Source organism: Octopus sinensis, linkage group LG25, assembly GCF_006345805.1.
Source record: "Octopus sinensis linkage group LG25, ASM634580v1, whole genome shotgun sequence".
In the NCBI taxonomy this organism is placed as follows: Eukaryota; Metazoa; Mollusca; class Cephalopoda; order Octopoda; family Octopodidae; genus Octopus; species Octopus sinensis.
Genome location: NC_043021.1, coordinates 25,869,444 through 25,891,776, shown reverse-complemented (window position 1 = coordinate 25,891,776; position 22,333 = coordinate 25,869,444). Strand labels below are relative to the sequence as shown.

General features: G+C 37.6%; 1 protein-coding gene and 1 long non-coding RNA gene across 5 annotated transcripts in view; one reads left to right on the top strand and one right to left on the bottom strand.

The window, feature by feature from the left end:
* Window positions 1-1,745, top strand: part of LOC118767893 — a 3,331-nt gene extending 1,586 nt beyond the window's left edge. The window contains exons 1-2 of one of the 2 annotated variants that reach the window (XR_005003801.1): window positions 586-1,063; window positions 1,255-1,745. This is a non-coding gene — a long non-coding RNA (uncharacterized LOC118767893). Of the gene's footprint in view, window positions 1-585; window positions 1,064-1,254 lie in introns of those variants that run through there. The other variant, XR_005003802.1, reaches the window with a different exon arrangement.
* Window positions 1,746-13,811: 12,066 nt separating this feature from the next.
* The window catches only part of LOC115224200 (probable serine/threonine-protein kinase nek3), a 143,232-nt gene continuing 134,710 nt past the window's right edge, over window positions 13,812-22,333 (bottom strand). For all 3 annotated transcript variants that reach the window (XM_029794964.2, XM_036513253.1, XM_036513254.1), the window contains 3 exons: window positions 17,965-18,226; window positions 15,325-15,745; window positions 13,812-14,596 (listed from right to left, as the gene is read on the bottom strand). In XM_029794964.2, coding sequence (XP_029650824.1) covers window positions 14,531-14,596; window positions 15,325-15,745; window positions 17,965-18,226 — 749 coding nt within the window. In that variant the 3' untranslated portion in view covers window positions 13,812-14,530. The remainder of the gene's footprint in view (window positions 14,597-15,324; window positions 15,746-17,964; window positions 18,227-22,333) is intronic.

The following is a 22,333-nucleotide window of genomic DNA, read 5'->3' as shown; positions in this document are numbered from 1 at the left end:
TGACTATTCCTCCCCCCCCCACCTTCCTCCAAAATATATACAAAATATTTGTGGGAATCTGCCTATATTAGAAATTATTATTATTATTATCATCATCATCATCATCATTATTGTGGTGATTGAGAGGCAGGAACAACAGCAGAGCAGCCGACTCCTCTCCACACTCTCCACTTCCACCTTCCATCTTCAGTCGGAGTCCAAAATACTGCCATTGTTGATAGTTTCCTTTACTTTTCTTGTTTTCGCTTTCGCCTTCCATCCTTCCCAATCAATAAAATAAATAACTGTTAAATACAGGAATCAATTCTGTCAGCTAGACTTCCTCCCTTGCAAATTGCTGGCTTGCTGCCAATTGCAGAAATAATAATAATAATAACAATTGCTACCATTGTGGCTGCAAGTTGGCAGAACAGTTGGTGCGTCGGAGCACCAGCTTAACATTCTAAGTTCAAATTCTGCTGAGGTCGACTTTGTCTTTCATTCTTTTGGGGTTGATAAAATAAGTACCAGTTGAACACTGGGGTCGATGTAATTGACTACCCCCCCAAAAAAAATTCCAGGCCTTCTGCTTATATCAGAAAGGCCTATTATTATTATTATTATTATTAATAATAATAATAATAATAATAATAACAGCTGTTGTAAAGTACAGAAGAGTACAAATACGCAATTGGCAAACTGAATCCATGAAGCAGATTCAATTCCCAGCTGAAGCCATTTCACTTATGTATCAAATATTCTTGGGAAATAGATGAAGATCACAATATCCTGTGTACTCTCCACTCCACCCCCTTACAAATCTGAGGCCTTTTGCCATGTTGTATGACACCATCATTATTATGATTAGTCTTCAGGCTGCTACTTAATAATAATAATACCTTGTGGTATTCCATCTCTTTACATTCTGAGTTCAAATCTCACCAAGGTCCACTTTGCTTCTTACCCTTTCAGGGTTGATAAAATAAAGTACCAGTCAAGTACTGGTATCAACCAATCCCACTACCATTGAAATTAGTGGTCACATGCCTAAACCAGAAACATAATTATTATTATTATTGAAAAGGTGGTGAGCTGGCAGAATCGTTAGCACACCGGGTGAAATGCTTAGTGGCATTTCATTCATCTTTGTTTTGAGTTCAAATTCTGCTGGGGTCAACTTTGCCTTTCATCCTTTTGGGGTCAATAAAACAAGCACTGGGGTTGATTTGATCGACTTGCCCCTTACCCACCAAATTTCAGGCCTTGTGCCTATAGAAGAAATGATTAACTTCTTCCATCATCTAGTAATGTCTATTGGAAAAGGCTTGAAGACCACAACTTTTCATCACCTCTTTCCTAAGGCCATATATCTTATCAAGAAATCACGATCATCATCATCGTCATCACTGCCATCATTGTTATCACTACCACTTCCGTCATCATCATCAAAAGAATTTATTATTATTAATTAAAACAAAAAAGAAAAAAAAAGTGTTGTGCCTGCTGAATTCTATTTCAAGAAAGGAATGGTAAATGTATTCCAGAGAAACAAGCCGAAATTGACTTTAATAATCTCTTTTGAAAAAAAAAAACGAAATAATTTCAGTGATTCTTGAACAAATAAAAAGCATTAAAAAGAAAACCAAAATAAACAAAAACAGCAACGGAACTTTGAGAAGAAATAAAAGACTTCAAGGAAACATTTGTGACATTAAAACTGAAGATAATATCAACAACACATAAAAAAAATAAACCTTTGTCTTTTATTTTTGTTTCTGACCAATTGTTTCTCTCTTATATTTGCTAATTACGTTTTTTTTTAAGGGCTTTAATGAAGAAGACTAATGCATCGAGGATTAGTTTGGCATTTTCTCTCAATCCTTATGTCCTGAGTTCAAATTCCACTGAGTTCAACTTTGCCTTTCATTTTTTGGGAGTCAATGTAATCAACTTATGCCCTCCTCCGAAATTGCTGGCCTTGTGTCAAAATTTGAAACCAATATTATGAGACAGTGTGGCAGACTAGCATAAAGGCAGAATGGTCAGTGTCAGCTGGACAACAGGCTTAGCGGCATTTCTTCGAGATCAGTGGTTGCCAACCGATGGCCAAAAATCGGTTGGGAACCATGATGGGATCTTTTTGGTTTGACCAGCAGTTTTTTCTAGCGGTGTTATATGAAATTGTCACCCATAATTATGACCCTAGAATCGATCTATTGCGTTTCAATCTGTTTTAGGGTTAGGGGTGGGGGGGAAGGGTATCTTTTTTTCTTCTTCAGAATCTTAAACGAGGGACATATTCATATGGCACAGAATGTTTTCACCTCAATAGACGTCATTGATTGGTTGAAATTGCAGAAATTGAAAAAAAAAACAACAAATATCTTACAAACTATACAATTTTCTCAATAAAGCCAAGAGAAAGAGATGTTTTATAAACAACATTCTACCAGTATACAAAGTTTAAAAGTGTTTAGTTACGTGGAAATTATTTTAAAAAACTGTCGGTCAAACCGAAAAGATCCCCATGATGTCCCCTTGTGATATTTAATTTTTGTTATTCAAAACTTGGTTAATGTTTACAATTTTGGATCTTTTCGGTTTGAACAGCAGTTTTTAACATAATTTCTAGGTAACTAAAAAATTTTAAACTTCGTATACTGGTAGAATGTGTTTATAAAACATCTTTTTCTCTTGGCTTTATTGAGAAAATTCTATAGTTTGTAAGATATTTGTTGTTTTTTTTTTCTTCAATTTCAACCAATCAATAACGTCTATTGAGGTGAAGACATTCTGTGCCGTATGAAAATGTCCCTCGTTTAAGAAACACATTGGGTTTATTTACATTTGTGAAGAAAAAAAGATACCCTTCCCCCCACCCCTAACCCTAACCCTAAAACAGATTGAAATGCAATAGATCGATACTAGGGTCATAATTATGGGTGACAATTTCATATGACATCGCTAGAAAAAACTGCCGTTCAAACCGAAAGGATCCTAACTTTCAGTAAAATGGATATTTTTTAATGAAATTTTCTACGAATATGTGTTATATCATGTAGATTCCGAATATACAAAATCTTTGGGCGGGGGGGGGGTGTTTTCGGAGGGGTTGGGGTGGGGAATTTCAGAAATTTCACTGGAGTCCACTTCAATTCGTCTTAACTTTCAAGAAAATGGATATTTTTTAATGAAATTCTCTACAACTATATCTCGGACTATGTAGATTCCGAGGACGTAGGAATGTTGGGGCTATTTTTGAGAACTGTTCCCTTCGCAGGGGTTTCTGAACAAGTCCATATTTGTTTCATTTTTTTTTCTCCATTTTGTTTGTTTGTGCATCCATAGATTTCTACCACACACACACACACACACACACACGATTACCTACTTTAGAGACATCGGATGTTGTGATGACTACAGCTGTGAAAATGACCTGTGTTGTCTCTAAAGTGTCAAAAGTTTGATAAAATTGTCCAACAAATCGTCCATATTTGTTTCATTTTTTTCCAGTTTGTGCATCCATAGATCTCTGCTACACGCATAATTACTTAGCCTTATGAGGGACTGACCTGTTTATGTTGTCGCTAAAGTGTCAAAAATTTTTAATAAAAATTGTCCACAGCAGGGGGGGATGTAAAGAATTTCTTTGTTCAATAACTCATTCTCGAATTGTCCCCTTTCTCTTATTGTGTACAAAAAGTCACGTTGGGAATCACAGCTCTAGATGTTTAATGTTATCAAGTTCAAACCAAGACCGACTTTGCCTTTCATCCTTCTGGAGTTGATAAAATAAAGCAGCAGTGTGTGTGTGTGTGGGGGGGATGTAATCAGCTTGCATTCCCCCCACGCCCCCTCCAAACTGCTGGTCTTGTGGCAAAACTAGAAGGGACATTACAAGATATGCTTTGTATGTTTGTTTACTGAACGAATGAGGCTTAGCTAAAGGCATTCATGTCCCTGGTGGTGATGGGGTGAGGACTAAATCAGTTGGGAGTGGTGGGGGTTATGCCTAGTTCTCACCTCAAATTCTAGTAATTATATTCAATTCTAATGTCTTGCATAAGAAGATGGCGTTGACAGTTTCCTTTGGGATACTGTTTGCAAGAAATACTTCTTGCAATTACCCTCTGTGAATTGAGTCAAAGGCCCTAGAAAAGTCAACGAATGGCAGCATTTCCTTCAGGTTCCTTTCAATAACTCTTTGGACTGTATTGTTGATCTATTTCTTCAATAGCCATTCTGGTTTTCCTCAAGACTTTTCTCTAGTTTGTTCTTCAGGTTGACACCTTGGCACCCTACCTGTAGATGAGATGAAGAACAAAGGATTCACTCTTCAACCAGCCAAAAGCAGACGTTTTCCAACAGTGACCACCACCGATGCTGACTATGCTGATGACTCGGTGCTACTAGCAGATGCAGTTTGTGATGCAGGGTCTCTCTTGCTGCTAAAGGTGTTGGTCTCTACGTCAACTCGGACAGAATATATGATGTACAACCAGAGTGGCAACATTAACTCCACACTTGAAAAATCCTTGTAAAGTGTTGATGAATTCCCATAGCTTGGAAGTAAATTTACAAAAGAAGATCCATCTGCAAGTGATGTCCATGTACGGATTAGCAAAGCCTGGGCAGCTTTTAAATAAAATCATCGATGGATCTGGATTGATAAGCTTTCATTAAATTTGAAATGTAATCTCTTTCAGGTGGTTGTGCAGTCAGTTCTGTTCTGTGGGTGTGCAATGTGAATGTCTTGAAATAAAATTGACAGGACTTACACAAGAATGCTTGAAGCTGCTCTGGACAGTTCCTGGAGACAACACCTTATGAAAGAACTTTTCAATAGTAATTTACCTGCAACATCACATGCAAATTAGAGAAAGAAGAACATTAGTGGAGAGCAAAGGATGAGATCATCAGTGATGTTCTTCTCTGGAAACCGAAGCATGAGTACGCAAATGTTGGGCAGATTACATTGAACCTTACATGGAGCAACTGCGTGAGGACTCTGAGGGCAGCCGAGAAGGCCGACCACGTGCAATGAAGAGAATGAGATGATGATGATGATGATGATGATGATGCATGAGAGGAACAAGAATGGAATGGTTCAGTGCAACTGTTTGGGTTTGTTGAGGTGCTGGTTGTTTGGCAAACCTGTTTTGGGGATGAACTTTTTTTCCTGTTAGACACATTGGTAACCAAGGAAGACACAAACATACACACATGAAAACATATAAAGAGAGAGAGAGAAACATTAATCATCATCATCCTCATCAACATTTTTTTAACGCAGTTGTTATCATTGTCATCAGTGTTTTAACATCCACTTTTCCATGCCAGCATGGGTCAGATGGAATTCATTGAGACAAATTTTCTATTGATATGAATGAATTAAAATAAATTCAACTATTCACCCACAGATAAAGAAACACACAGAATATGTTGAATAAAAGTAAATTTTAAAGGAGCCAAAGCATCCAATAGCAAATGGGTTTGGTACCAAATCAGTGACAATGTTAAATTGGTGATACCAAACCAGCTATATACCCAAATGACTCTCAATAAACAGAAATGGTTGTGGAGTGCAATTTTATTAAATAACACCTGGCAAAAAATCTGAATTACCTTTCTGTTTTTCTTATCAGATTTTGGTGACAAATTTGTGGCACTAAGATTCATAAAATACTGAACTTCAGCTGAATTCTAATCAAAATTTCAGATTATAACCATTTGTGAACCATATTTAAAAAACAAACCACAAATATATTGATCCGATACTGTTCGTATGAAGAAGAAGAATATTTACTCAGGCTCTGTGTGAGGAAGAATATTTCCTGGTTAGATGTGAAATATCTATTGAGTTTCAGGTTTCATAGGAAAAACACCCAGTACACATTGTAAAGTGGCTGGGGTTAGGAAGGGCATCCAGCTTTGGCAATCCTGTCAAAGCAGACTTTGGAGCACGATGCAGTTCTCTGGCTTGTTGGATCCTGTTGAACCATCTAACCCATGCCTGCATGGAAAAAAAGGACTTTAAATGACGACAACGATGATGTGTATTTAGATATACATACATGCATGTGTGTCGGTGAGTTCTGTTACCTTCTGTGTCATTCAAGAACCTGGACAATCACACTGTTAAAAATAGCAGTGAAATCTTTCTGAAGTCACAGCGGATAATCTAGTTCTAGATACAATAGTCTCTAAAGTAGGTAATTGTGTGTGTGTGTGTGTGGTAGAAATCTATGGATGCACAAACGAAGAAAATGGAGAAAAAAAAAATGAAACAAATTTGGACTTGTTCAGAAACCCCTGCGAAGGGAACAGTTCTCAAAAATAGCCCCAACATTCCTACGTCCTCGGAATCTACATAGTCCGAGATATAGTTGTAGAGAATTTCATTAAAAAATATCCATTTTCTTGAAAGTTAAGACGAATTGAAGTGGACTCCAGTGAAATTTCTGAAATTCCTCACCCCAACCCCTCTGAAAACAACCCCACCCCCTGCCCAAAGCAGATGAGATGGTCATGGCTGGAATATACTCAATCATATGTCTGCTCAGCTTGAGTTAATCTTGAACAAAGCAAAAACTATAACATTAATTGTAGTGAAATATTTATTAATCAATATTATTCAAAATTTACATCATATTCCATAATTAACAAAATTTATTTAATTACTTAGGAAATGTATAGTGCAACGTAAGTACATACATATGTACTTACACATATTGTGCAACCTGAGTGTGCATACACACGAGTGCACACACATATATACAAACATATAGTGCAACTTAACTGTAAATGTGTGTGTGTGTGCTTGTGAGTATTTGGTGAGGGTTTGTGCAAGTTTTCAAGTTACATTTGCAATTATGAAATTTTGTATCAGTTTTGTGTGAAATAGAAGGAAAAAATAACATGACACATAACAAACGTTGACCTATAAAACCAGAGAAATAAACCAACATAGAAATGTCAGTGTTGGCTCATACTGAGGTAGAGGACTGTAACAGGTGAATGAGCTAGATTCACACCTGACCATAGAATATACAAGCATGTGCCGAAAAGTTTCTGGCCGTGGGTAAAAGAAAATACAAGAGAATTTTAGCCCTCTCAGATTCACATGCTTTTTGCAGGGGTCCTTCAGTTTTTCTATGCCCTATAAAAGAACTTGGAAGGTTGGGTCTCCAATCAGGCCTTTTGCGATACCCTTAAAGCCAGGAACTTTTCAGCACCATGCCATATATAATGTACATAACATATATTTGGAGGTACGTAGCAGAGGGTTTAGGGTGTTGGACTCCTGATTACAAGGTTGTTATTTTGATTTGGAACCTGGTAATGCATTGTGCTCTGGAACAAAACTCTTCCTTTTATGCTGCTTCAATCCACTCAGCTGGCAAAAACGGGCCATTCTTATGAGAGATTGGTGTGCCATCCGGGTGGGTAAATAGATACACCACAGCGTCCGGGAAACTGGCTTTATGAGATTATGCCATGGGAAGGGTCTTCAATCCTTTTTGGCATATATATATATGTATGTGTGTGTGTGATGATGATGATGTGTATGTGAGAGTCTATATATGTTTATGTCCCTTTGTCCTGATATTGTGCAATGTTTTATGTAAATGGAAGTCATTAATTTCCACTGTTCTGTGAAAACATGGAAAAATCTTACCTTGCTTAGAAACAACAGGTGAGGGTTGGCAACAGGAAAGGCATTCAGCTACTGAAAATCTGCCTCAATAAATTCTGTCCAACCCAGGCAAGCACGAAAAAGTGAACATTAAATGATAATGATAGCATATAACACATACACACACACACACACACACACACACACACACACACACACACAAACCCATCACCTAGAACAGTGTAACAGTAAATGAATGTTGGCTACTTCTACACTGGAGGATTTCTCTTCACAACCTGTAGTGACTTGTAACTACTGTAAGTAACTAAGTACAGGGAAGAGAAGAAAGCTTTTACTTTAAGTAGTTGTTGTGTGCTTACAGTACAACACTAATACCAAGTAGCCTGGTACTGTCAGAGTCAGATATCACTGACCTATATATAACAGCACAACTCTCGCAAATTATTTATGCTTTATGAATGTTGCAAAAGGACATGGTAAAAATTTGACAACACACATACACATCAAGACATATATCCACATATATACATACATATATATATAACAGATTAAAAGGGTGGCTTATTAGCAATTACAATCTAAAGGCAAAATTAACAGAGGTTACAAAAGTGACAGAGGATACTGACCAGCATCGCTTTTGCTAAAAATAAGGGTTAAAACAACTCAAAAGTGACCTCAATTAATTTTGCCATTAGGTTCTAATTGCTAATAAGCCACCCTTCTAATTTGTTCTTTACACTTTTGCCATTTTGAAAATCAGCACATTTTCAACGGTTTCTTATAAGACTGATGGAGATTGTTGAGTTTAACCCTAGGTGCTAAGAGTCACTGATGAGAATTGAAATGGTCCACATCAAAAACCAAAATCACGATCCATGTAGACTGGGGATTTACCTCCCTTTGTCAGTCATTAAGTTAGTGCTTTGAGGATTTTGAGTTGTTTTAACTATTATTTTTAGCAAAAGCGGTTCTAGTCAGTACCCTCTGTCACTCTTGTTACTTCAATGTATGTATGTATGTATATATATATAGAAAGAGAGAGAGAGAGATATGTAATCTATCTATATATATATATTTTGTAGTTTCAGTTCAGAGCTGTGGTCATGCTGGGGCACCGCTGTTTTGCTACACTATTATTACTGAGAACCTCCTCTAATATCTGGCACTTGGTGAAGATTGGAGTTTGATGTCGCTACCCTCATTTGCATCTCTTGCTGTGAGATAGGTTTATCTGGGACTCTTGACGGGAAGAGGTCCAGTTTTGATTTGAAAATGCCTACATCCATTTTGTACAGGTTCCTCAAGCTCTTTGGGAGAATATTAAAAAGCTGTGGGCCCTTGAAACCCAGGCTGTTGCAGAAGCTGGTCCTGAAGCGTGATGGCATTGCTGGGATCTTTGGCACTATGCAGTGTCGTCCCGTTCTAGCATTGGTGTAGCTTACAATGCCAAAATTTGGCACAATTCGTTCCAGATATATATTACTGCATACCTCTCCTGCCTTCACTCCAGGGAGTAGAGTCTTAGCTGTTTCAACCTTTCCCTGTAGCTAAGCTGTTACAATGAGACAATCTTCTTTGTGAAGCTTCACTGGATTGCTTCAAGGTCCACTGTTAATTTTACACTGTTGGGTGACCATAGCTGAGAGCAGTAATCCAGGTGGCTGAGGACGAATATCCTCCAGAGGACCATCATGGTTTCCTTTTCTCTGGTTCTGAATGTTCTCAGGATCCATCCAGCCAGTTGTCTGCACTTTGTCGACATCCTGGTAACGTGCACTTGGAAAGAAGTATTATCACTCATGTCGATACCCAGGTCCCTCAGTGATTTTGGCTCTGGGATTGTAATCCCCTGTGGACCAGTGTACCCTGTAAGTTTCATATTCAGTTCTGTATGCTGGTAGTGCAGGGATTGGAATTTTTCAGCATTAAACTGCATATTATTATGCTCAGCCCCTCTGTAAATTGTGCAACATCGCTGGGGTTCTGTATTTTCTGTGAGACTTTTGTATCACCTGCGTAGCTAGCAAAGGTGGCTATCCAGGCAGTTGAAGGCATATCTGAGAGGGTCACTATGAAAAGCAGTGGTCCCAAGACTGTGCCCTGTGGAACATCACTCACTATTTGTGTTTTCATTGAGGTGTCTATATTGGCCACTATTTTTCAGTAAGTCATGTAACCACTCTCCAGGTTTTCCAGCTATGCTGAGATGATGCAGTTTGTGGCATATCATACCATGATCCACTTTATCAAAAGCTTTTGCAAAATCAAGGTATATTACATCCACATTTGAGTTGTTGAATAACTGCCTCAACACCCAGTCATAATGTTGTAAGAACTGGGTCAGGCAGCTCCTACTTGGTCGAAAGCCATGCTGGGTATCACTCAGCAAGTTATTTTCTTCAAGAAATACAATTAGTTTCCATCTGACTATCTGTTCCATGACTTTGCTGATGTGTGAAGTCAGAGAGATAGGCCTTACACGATTTGAAGATGACTGCTGGGAAACTATCAAGACCAGCATTTGAGTTTGCGTCTATGGCTAGTAGTATGTCCTCTTCGCTAATGTCAATGTATTCCATTGAAACTGCCTCACTGGTTATAGGTGAGGCGGCAACGGAATCCACTGGTTTGTTTACTTGTCTGTGTTCCAACACGGTGGTAAAGACACTTTTGAACTGGTCATTCAGTACCTCACTGATCTTGGTTGGACTATCTGTGAGGGAACCATCCTTTTGGAAGAGGGGTCCTATCTTGCAGTGTACTGAGGCTGTTTCTTTTGCATAATGAAAGAAGGCCTTTGGGTTTGATTTAATGTTTTTTATAACCCAGGCTCCTTTGTCTGCTCTCTCTCTCATATAGGATTGTTGCAGCCTTTTTTCAATCTCCATCAGTGTTGTTTTTAGGCGGGACCTTTTGCTACTTTTGGAATGTTGGTTGAGGCGATTTGCAACCTTTGTCATCTCATGAGGATCTTCCTCTCCCTTGGAATCTTGTTCCTTTTCGTGTTGGCCTTGTGTTCTGGGACATATTTCTGACATATGGTTTGCATAACAGACATGAAATATTCTAGTTTCATGCCAATGTCTGGTGTGGAGAGACATTTTAGCCAGTCTCTTTTTGGATCGATTTCCAGTCTGCTTTGTGGAAGTTCAGATTGGAGAGATTTTGGGTGCTTCCTTTAGGCTGTATGTCTCTGGTTACTTTTGGCCCAAACATAGACAGCTCTATTATGTTGTGATCCGAGACTAATGTCGGCGTCACTTTCACATCATGAACGATGTCCATATTGTTTGTGAAGCAGAGATCCAAAATGTTATTCACCCTAGTTGGTCTGAGTACAACTTGCTCCATGAATAGGGCATTGGTGAGGTTGAGCAGGGACCCACCTGTGCTTGTTTGCAATGAGTCATTCCTGAGAGCATGAGGCCTTCAGGCCATTTGACATTGGGGAAGTTGAAATTACCCATAAGAAATACGCTCTCATGCTGTTCCAGTTTTATGAGGATTTCTTTAATTTTTGTGAGGCAATCTTCAAACTTGGAAAATATTCTTTAAGAAAGGTGATATCATTGTTATTACGCCAAAGTGTAAGTCCAAAATGTTGGTTTTTCAGGAAATAGTATCACCATTGCATTTCTTTTTACATTAGCAACAGTTTCAGCTTAACAATAATATTTTGTTGGGTGCATAAAATTGTAACTCCATGAATGTATGATATTTTCAGTCAGAAATATTTTTGCAAAACTATCATTTGTGGGACTTACTTCACTTTAGGAAAATGCTAAACTGTTGTACTACACTTTGACAATTTTCATCTGGAGATACGATAGTTTGACCAAAAGAACCAGCTATTGCAAGCAAAATTAAATATTGAAAAAAACACATTTGACCAAATTTGGACATACGTGAGCTGAACATAATAGCAATGATATGAAGAATTTGCTGGATTCAGAATAAGAAAATGTTTGTAGCAAATTAAAGTACAAGAATTCACCTTCCTAAATATTATGAAGAAAGTAAAATTTAGAAAATATTTTAACGCCTTCCAAGACATCTTAATTAATTATTTGAAGCATTTCTGTAATTCTAATTAGTCAGTCGCATGAAAGACATTTATGAAGATAAGAAGGACTTGTGTAAACAACTCCTGTCAAGTAATATTAAAAAAGGACTTATTAGAGAGCTAATCCTAACACTTACAGTCTTATTAATAAGGAAGCAAAGAAGGAAGAAAAGATGATAGAAATAACTGTTTATTTACTGGACACCCTTCTACATTACTTTAAAAGATCATAAATCTAACTCGTTAGCTGAACCTAAAGTCTGGTTCATAATTCTTTCTAAAAGTGAACGTGGAGAGTTAGCAAAGTACAAGGAAACTGACCTTCCTCTCTGGAACATCAGTTCTTCGCTTGGAGACTGGTTTCACAATTTACATAACAAACACAACTCTAAATTCACACAATTAGGCATTGTTGAAATTCAACCCTTCTATTACTGAAACCCTTTTAATGAAAGCCTTACACTTCAGCTGAAAATAAGCTGTCTGCACTACTTTGGACACAGATGCTGTTATGCATGCTGGATAATTCAATCTGACACTGACTCTTTTTGAGTAGAGTGTAACGGCTGAGAGGCTTCCAATGTCCCATCGACTGCTAAAAGGTTGATTCTTTTGGACAACCTACAATTCAAAATTTGATTTTATAGATTTAGATTCATACAGAGACAAGGGTCTGATTGTCACCCAGTCAGATGGAAGTAGGATGGATTTAATTAGTACTTTGCAAAAAGCTTGTGGCTTGGTGGTTCGGGTATTTGATTCATGATCATAAAGTCATAGGTTCAATTCCCAGTGGTGCATCGTGTCCTTGGGTAAGATACTTTATTTCTCTTTGATCCAGTCTGCTGGAAAAAAAATGAGTTGTACCTGTATTTCAAAGGGGCCAGGCTTGTCACATTCAGTGTTATGCTGGATCTCCCTGAGAACTACATTAAAGGTATTTGTGTCTGTGGAGTACTCAGCCACTTGCAGATTAATTTCATGAGCTGGCTGTTCCATTGAATGGATCAACTGGAACCCACGTTGTTGTAACCAATGGAATGCCAGTTAATGAATACTTTGAAAGTTCTTTAGAAATCTTCAAATAAGTTAAATTTGCATGGATAATTTTACTTCTTCATTAGCCAGGATTAACAGAAAGAAACTCGTTAATTCTTTAACGTAATTCCTCACCTCAATGCAATCAGTTTAACAGAAGTACATGGCCCCTAATTGACAAATGTCTAAAAAAATATGCATACTCTGCTAAGGTTTCACCAATAGCAACATTCACACACGCACGCACTCACACACACAACACACACACACACACACATGTATAAGTTTGTTGGACAGCTGTTGACAGCTCGTTTAGTTGTACAGCATCTGTATTTCTGTGCATGTCATTTCATATACAGCAATAAGAAAATGGAGGGGATCAAGAGCTGGTATTCATCAGGTTTTAGACATTATGTTACGTCTATTTATTTTTAAAAACCATTATAACAATATACATATATGTATAAACATAGGAAGTAGTATTCTACTTCCTATGCTTTACGTTATATATTTTAATAATTACTGGTATTTTTATACTTTTATATATTATATATGTAAAGCATAATATGTTATACATGTATGTATATTGTTATAATGGTTTTTAAAAAATAAATAAATAGACATAACATAATGTCTAAAAGTTGATGACTACCACCTCTTGATCCCCTCCATTGTCTTATTGCTGTATATATATATATATATATATATATATATATGTATATATATCGAAGTGGCTGTATAGTAAGAAGCTTGCTTCCCGACCAAATGTTTCTGGGTTCAGTCCCACTGCGTGGTACCTTAGGCAAGTGTCTTCTACTATAGACATGGGCTGACCAAAGCCTTGTAAGTGGATTTGGTAGACGGAAACTGAAAGAAACCTGTTGTGTATATATATATATATATATATATACATATATTTATGTGTGTGTGTCTTTGTGTCTGTGTTTGTTTCCCTTCCATCGCTTGACAACTGATGTTGGTGTATTTACGTCCCCATAACTTAGTGGTTCAGCAAAAGGCACTGATAGAATAAGTACTAGGCTTACAAAGAATAAGTCCTGGGGTCGATTTCTCGACTAAAGGCAGTGCTCCAGTATGGCCACAGTCAAATGACTGAAACAAGTAAAAGAGTGTATGTATATGTGTATATATGTTTTAACTTATAGAATTATTACTGTGCTTAATGTTTGAGTGAATGCTTACAATATTTACATCACACTGCAGTCAACCATAGGCATCTTGTTCCTGGATGACTTATATCCAGAACTGAACTTGGTGTAGACATCCCAGAATAACACATCTAATGACAATTAGGGATGAAAGTGATCAAAAGTGTAGAGTAAAAGCAAATATTTTTATATTAAATTTTAATAAATGTAAATATTCATTTCAAATTTTGCCACAAGGCCAGCAATTTTGCAGGAAAGGAGTAAGTCAATTACATTGACACCAGTGCATAACTGCTACTTATTTTATCAACCACAAAAGGATGAAAGGCAAAGTCGACCCTGGCAGCATTTGAACTCAGGACTTGAAGTCAGATGAAACACCACGAAGCATTTCGCCCGGCACATTAATGATTCTGGCTGCTTGATGGCTTATGAAAGAATATCAATATTAATATTATATATTAAATGTAAATATTTTAAATATACACTCTGAAAAGGAGTCAATCCATCTTAATTGTATTCATAACAATTCATCTCAGAACTATAGACATATTATAAAGATGTATGCAATAATTTTTACTTCATTCCTGCCTGCATTTCCCTTGGTCTGGACAATTTCTCTGGCTATTTTCGAAATGTTCTTCGAGGTTGTGAAAGTGGAGGCTTGCTTTCTATGATTTCAGGCTCGCCCTAGGAATTAAAAAAAGCCACAAAGAAACAGTGAATGTTAAAGAGAACCATAAATGTATGTTTATAGTTTAGTCATTAACATAATTAATAGGCTACATTGATGGGGATTTTTTTGTTTAATATACTTATCAATGGATGAATGGTTCTATTGATCTGTGGAGAAAATGGTTTGTAATAGATTTAACAAGAATGCATCCACTCCAAGTAATATAATATTGATGTAGATGAGTATTTCTCATATTGGGTGGTACTACCCCTGGGTTGGTGGGAGTTCAGTGGAAAATTTTATACAAGCATAAGAACAAAAGGAGATTCAAAGGGGGCGGGGACTATAGATGCATTTGTACAGTGTGTTTTAGTCTTTTTCTCTTGTTTAAAAATTAACTTAATAATGAAGTGTATGAATATCACAAACCCTATTTCAAATTTCCTCCACATCTTTCAATGATTATAGCTTAGAAACAGATATATAATGTGCAACAGGATGATGTACCCCATAAATGCAAAATAAATCTGAAGTTTTCATACTCGGTACCCAAGTAAATTTATATAATCAAGGCACATGTCTAATTATTTAATAATTAACTCTGGAAGAGTTGATTCTGGCATGAATTCCACTCAAAATCCTGACGGACAAAATTAAGTACCATAGGGTATTTAGTCCATCTCACAGTAATTCTGGTCATTTCAGTGCTTGGCTAATTGTAAAGAATATATGAAATACTTACATGGTTGAAAGCGAGTGGTGATGCAAGCTTTTGTTGTTTTTTAGCTGGAGCGCAACTGTTTGGATATGAAGACAGCCATTTCACCTTTTTTTCTTGGGGCTGGTTTAATGATGGCTTGGCTGTACTCCCCTCATCCATATCACTCTCTGCTGGTTGTGCAGATGTTGCCACTAATGAGTTTGAGAAATTTATCCCATGTTTACTGTCAGCTGGAGCAACTCTTTTCCCAGTTGTAGGGACAGAAGAATCTGAAAGTTTCTGTAGATGTTTCTCACTGACAAACTTGTTGTCCTGAAATTTATTGTCTGCTGATTGAAGAATTCTGTTTCCTTTTTGAGAAGTGGAACCAAAGCGTGAATATGTATGACTGTTCACAGCTGCCTGCTGTGGATTGTAGTTCTCAGAATGGTCAGGTCTTGTACTAAAGATAGAAAAGAAACTGATGTCAAGAATATTTCATCCCTGATGACTCTGTTAATATTTCTGAAATGCTGAAAGAAAGATCATTCTCTCTATAGTTTCCATCATACTTTATGATCAACATTACACAATAACCACACTAAAATATTCACTACACTCTTCACCACACTTTATATCCAACATATCACCCCCCCCTCACACACAATCTACATATATTCTGAAGGATAACCCCCACCCCACGCACAAAAATATATTTATGGAGATAAATATAGAATACTATATTTAATAAAGAATATCATATAAAAAAATATAGACTACTAAAAGAATACATAATTTCTTGATTCAATAGCTTTTCAGGAAGCTTGGATTTACGTAATAATCATAATGTTTATAATTTGTAGATGAAATGAGTAAAAAACCTTGGGTATGCATCCAGTAAACAGTCACACAGAGCTATTATCATAAGTCCAGTTCCCTTCATCAAGAAGGAAGCACCTCTGGTGGTTGGGAATCTCACTAAGTAGACTTTAAATGAATTCAGGATGGTACCAGGCTATATAGAGAGACAGGATGAGGTGAGCAATGAATAGGGGTGGGGGTAACAGGGGGGAAGATATGCTGAGATAGGGAGAATGGTACCAAGAGAATAGAGAAAGAAGATGCAGCTAGCATAGTAGTAAGTAAGGGTTTAACCACAATTAGGAGAAATCACAAGAACTTTATGTAATGGGTAAAAGAGGAATAAGCTTTATGTTTACATGAGATTATTATTGAGTAATGAAGTATTCTGATGGTGAAGGAATGCAAACAATTCCCTGCACTACAACTTGCAAACATGGTGGTTAGTACTGTATGGGGAAGCCCCACAAAGTACAGACCAAGATAAGGTATAGTGAATATTTTGGGACTTGAGGTGGTGTGCATATCTAGCTAGGGAGGTAGAGAATTTAGAGGCCCCATTTGAGAATAAATTCATGTAGATTTGGTAGCATCAATTGAAATCAACAGTGAGAACATGGGGTTATATATATATGTGTGTGTGTGTGTGTGTATATATACATATATATATATATATATATATATATATATATATATATATATATATATATATATATATATATATATGTATGTATATATATATATTGGGTCATCCCATAAATAATACAGTCTTTTCAATTGCATGAATTAAAAGTTGGAGAGAGACAGAGTAAACTACCTGCATCAACTTGCTATAGAAGCAAGTAGTAATTTTATCTTGTCCTTATTCTCAGTGCAAGTTTTGAAGAGTGCACCCCAGGCTAAAGAAGAACTTGAACAATGTAAGGTATTGTTATCTGTTTGGTGGGATATGAAAGAGTTAGTCCAATTTGAACTTTTAAAAACCCCAACCAAATGATAACAAAGGCGATCTACTGTGAGTGGCTTGAGTGGTTTAAGTCAGCGCTGGAAGAAAAATGACCATCTTTGGTTTCAAGACGAAAGGTGTTCTTCCATCAGGATAATGCTTGGCCACATACAGTGAGGATGACATTCCAAACACTGGAGCAGTTTGATTGGGAAACAATGCTCCACCCTCCATATTCACCAGACATTGCCCCATCTGGTTATCATTTATTCCAGTCTTCAAAATTATTTGGACGGAAAAAATATGAATTCTTTAGATGAGGTAAGAACAGTTCTGGAAGAGTATTTTTCATTACGGACAAATGAATTTTGTTAAGAGGAGCCTTGCAAGCCTACGAGATAGATGGAAGAGCAAGGTCAAAAATGAAGGAGAGTATATTTTAGATAAAAAAAGAACTTTGTTTGTCTTAATTTTGAAAAATAAGAGAAGTATAAAAAACCACATTATTTATGGGATGATCCGATATGTATGTATGTATGTATGTATGTGTGTGTGTGTGTGTTTCTTTGTGTTTGTATGTATGTATGTATGCATGTATGCATGCATGCATATGTATGTGTATGTATATATGCATGTATGTGTGTGTGTCTTTGTGTTTGTTTGTTCTCCTCCACCACACACACACTGCTTGTTAACTGGTGTTGGTTTGATTACGTCCCTATAACTTTGCAGTCAGTGGAAGAAAGTACCAGACTTAAAAATACTGGGGTAGATGTGTTTGACTACAACCTTTCAAGGCGATGCTCCAGTATGGTCGCAGTTCAATGACTGAAACAAGTAAAAGACTAAAGATAAAAAACTAAGAAACAACTTACTGTGACTGATTGCTTACTAATAATGGCGAACGAGCAAGCTGGCCAGGAGCAGCAGCTGGACCCGACCCAGGGGATTTAGGCTGTGACAATGGCTCCATCACCCCTTGGCCTCTGGCGATTAATGAGTCTGCAGAGAGACTATCTTTCTGTAGTTCTTGTTTCCGCCTCAAATGTTTTTTTGGTAATGTTTGACTTTGTGATAGGGGTGGAGCATTAGCCAAAGGGAGGAGAGTACTCGGGAGGCTGCAGCTTTCGGTATTTCCTGTGGAAGGAAAAGAAAGAAAGAAGGATAAGAATATTAATGATTTGTAAGATTGGTACAAGAAGTGAAGAACAATTGATTAAGTATAATTGATTTGTTTTATTTTGCCGACAGCAGAAGAGCGAAAAGCAATGTAAATCCAAGACGAATTTGAATTCAGAACCTAAAAAGATGTAACTAAATACTAAAGGCCTTTCGTCTGGCATTCTGTCCTTCACAAGTACATAAAGGGTGAAGAAAGATTCTAGTCTGCCATTAATAGCAAAATATTTAGTCGAAGGTACAGTTGAAGGGAGACAACTCTACAACGTAATCCAGAACAACAGTCATGGACAGCTAAATCGAGCAAAAAGATGCACAGCATAAAATTCGGTACTTCTTACACGCACGCACGCACGCACACACACACACACACACACGTATGGATATGAATGCACAGGTGTGTGTGTGTGTGTGTATGTTTGCGTCACTTGAAGAAAAGCAATGTGAGTTTATGTTTTAGACATTAGCAGTGGGATAAATATACACAGCTAAATATTTTACTGGAGTTAAAAATATGTAGAGGGATCAACATGATCCAGTGAAACCTTTCAAGGTGGTGGGCACTCCAGCATGGCCACGGTCAACAGGCAAAAAAACTGTAAAAGAATATATATGTACACACATACTTTAGATAGTTTCTTCTACCTACGAGACCAAATTAGTAGTGGGGGAGGATGCACAGAGAATGTAATAGCTAGAATAAGAATAAGATGGAGGAAGTTCAGAGAGTTGGCTGTAAAGGGTTTCTCTCTGCAAGTGAAAGGAAGATTGTACGAGGCATGTGTATGGACAGCAGTTCTACATGGTAGTGAGTCGTTGGCCCTGAATGCAGAGGAGGTGTGAAGGTTAGAGAGAAATGGGGCTGGGTGTGTAATGTAAGTGTAATATGTTCGACAGAATGCTTGTGTATCAGAGGAATTAGACGCCAGATGTGCAAGAGAGGGGAGTGGTGATTTGGTCATGTGGTGTGGATGGGTGCTGACAAAAGAAATTACCATTCTCTCATAGTCGATGGAGCAAGTGGAAGAGGGAGACCCCAAAAGACATGGGATGAAGTACTGAAGCACACACTCAGGATGCTGAACCTTTCAGATGACAAAGGCCCGAGAGGTCTGGCACCTTGCTGTACTAAAGAAGACCTGTCCACCACAGCAGAAGTGTTAAGCCCCCACCCCCACCCGGTGAAGAGGAGGATTGGCCTGCAAGAGTCCTGTGCCAGTGCCATGTAAAATCATCCAGCACACTCTGTAAACGAAGGACATCCAGCTGTCGAAACCAAATCAGACTGGAGACTCGTGCAGGTCTCCATCTTGCCAGCTCTGGTCAAACTAACTCATGCCAGCATGGACAACGGACATTAAATGATGATGATGACGATGATGACGATGATGATGATGATGTATATATCTATATATGTAGTCTTTTATTCTTTTATTTGTTTAGTCATTTGACTGTGGCTATGCTGGAGCACTGGCTTTTAGTCAAAGAAATCAACCCCTGGACTTATTCTTTGTAAGCCTGGTGCTTATTCTATCAGTTTCCTTGCCGAACCGCTAAGTTACAGAGATGTCAATACACCAACATTTGGTTGTCAAGCAATGGTGGGGGGGGGGAACAAATATACACACATAAATATATACACACACACACACACACACACACACACGCACACACATAAACATCATACATTGTCGTTTAACGTCTGCTTCCCATGCTGGTATGGGTTGGAGGGTTTGACTGAGGGCTGGCAAGCCAGAAGGCTGCATCAGGCTCCAATCTGATCTGCAAAGTTTCTACAACTGGATGCCCTTCCTAATGCCAACCACGTTGAAAGTGAATTGGATGCTTTTTATGTACCACCAGCATGAGGGCCAGTCAGGCAGCACTGGCATCAACCATGCTCAAATGGTGCTTTTTATGTGCTACCGGCATGGGTGCCAATCAAGTGGTACTGTCATCAGCCGTGACAATGACTTCACTTGACTCAATAAGACTTCACAAGCGTGTTTTATATGTGTATGTATGTGTGTGTGTATATATATATATACACACTGGGTTTCTTTTAGTTTCTGTCTACCGAATCCACTCACAAGGCTTTGGTTGGCCTGAGGCTATAGCAGAAGACACTTGCCCAAGGTGCCACACAGTGGGACTGAACCTGGAACTATGTGGTTGGCGAGCAAGCTTCTTGCCACACAACCGCACCTCTATATGCACAGTCATGGCTTTGTGGCAAGAATCTTACTTCCCAACTACATGGTTCCAGATTTAGTCCCACTGTGTGGAACCTTGGGCAGGTGTCTTCTACTAAACCCTTGGTTTGACCAAAACCTTGTGAGTGGATTTGGCAGATGGAAACTAAAAGAAACTGAAGAAAGAAAACAGATGGAGAGAGGAAAAAAAATGAAGGCAGAAATATGTATGTGTATATATATATATATATATATATATATATATATATATATATATAAGTAGTTGAATGAATTATCCTAGTATGGATAATTCGGTTAACCGGTACCCGGGTAGCAAATTCATGTCAGAAAAACACGGTTGAAGCTACATGCCAAGGGCAGGGATCACGTGCTTTCGTGTGGAAATTTGTGTGTTTTTTTAATACAAATAAATGAAAGAATGGAGTTGAACGTCGATTTAACAAAATTCCTTTATTCTCGACATGCTTCGAAGACTGCATATTCCTAATTTCGAAGGAATAAGGGGCGCATTATGCCGCCTTCTCATCAGGAAAGACAAGGAACTTATAGGTTCCTTGTCTTTCCTGATGAGAAGGCGGCATAATCCTTCGAAATTAGGAATATGCAGTCTTCGAAACATATGTCAAGAATAAAGGAATTTTGTTAAATCGACGTTCAACTCCATTCTTTCATTTATTTGTATACATATATATATATATATATATATATATATATATAAAGGGAAAGTTTACGAAAATAAACAAAAGACGAAGGCAGGTAGTGTACAAACAAACAGATGTATTAGTATAGCGCTCAGGAATAGAAAAAGTCTTTTACGTTTCGAGCCTACGCTCTTCTACAGAAAGATACACAGAAAAAACAAGGAGAGAAAAAAAATGTGTGTAGTAGCTAACGATCTATCATATATATATATATATATATATATATATATATACACCATATAGTCTTTCACAAAGTATCCAGTTATCAAATTCCACTTTCAAGACATTAGTCAACTCACAGCTACAGTTGAAGACATTTCTCCAAGGTGCTTCTCATTGAACCATACAGCTATCAATTAAATTGATACTTTCAGATGAAAAAAGTATTTGGAAGTATTGATTCTTGCAGATGAAAATAAAAAATGAACTAGCAAAACTAAGTGCAAAGATTAAAGTTCAAAAATATATAACTGGAATGTAAAGTAGGAGATCTTGGATGGCACTGGAATTATTCCAATTACTGCATAAAACTATAGCCTTGTTAGACACAATAGAAATGTGTTTCAATAGTAATAATAACACTTTTCTACTCTAGGTACAAGACCTGAAATTTTTTGGTGGGGGGCGATTACTCATTATATCGACCCCAGTGGTCAGCTGGTACCTTATTCATTGGCCCTGAAAGGATAAAAGGCAAAATTAACTTTGGTGGAATTTGAACTTGGAATGTAAAGTCAGGAGAAACGCCATTAAACATTTTGTCCAATGTGGCAATAATTTCACTGCTTCAATAATAATACTAATAGTAGTGATGGTGGTAGTAGTAGTAGTAGTAGTAGTAGTAGTAGTAGTAGTAGTAGTAGTAGTAGCAGCAGCAGCAGCACCAGTAGCAGTAAAAGCTGCTCTGTTGGGGACAGCTAGGATTTTGAGAGTGGTACTTGGATATTGAATGTCTCCCATGGTAATTAACAACCAAGTATGAAAGCTTATAATGTGTGGAAAGAGACCCTGTGAGACCTCTGACAGCAGGCTGCTATCCACTCTCACAGAATCTACCAGAACAAACAAGACCGAACGTTCTGAGAAGTAAAGTGGTGGTGGTGGTGGTGGTGGTGATAATGATGATGATGATGATGATGATGATGACGACC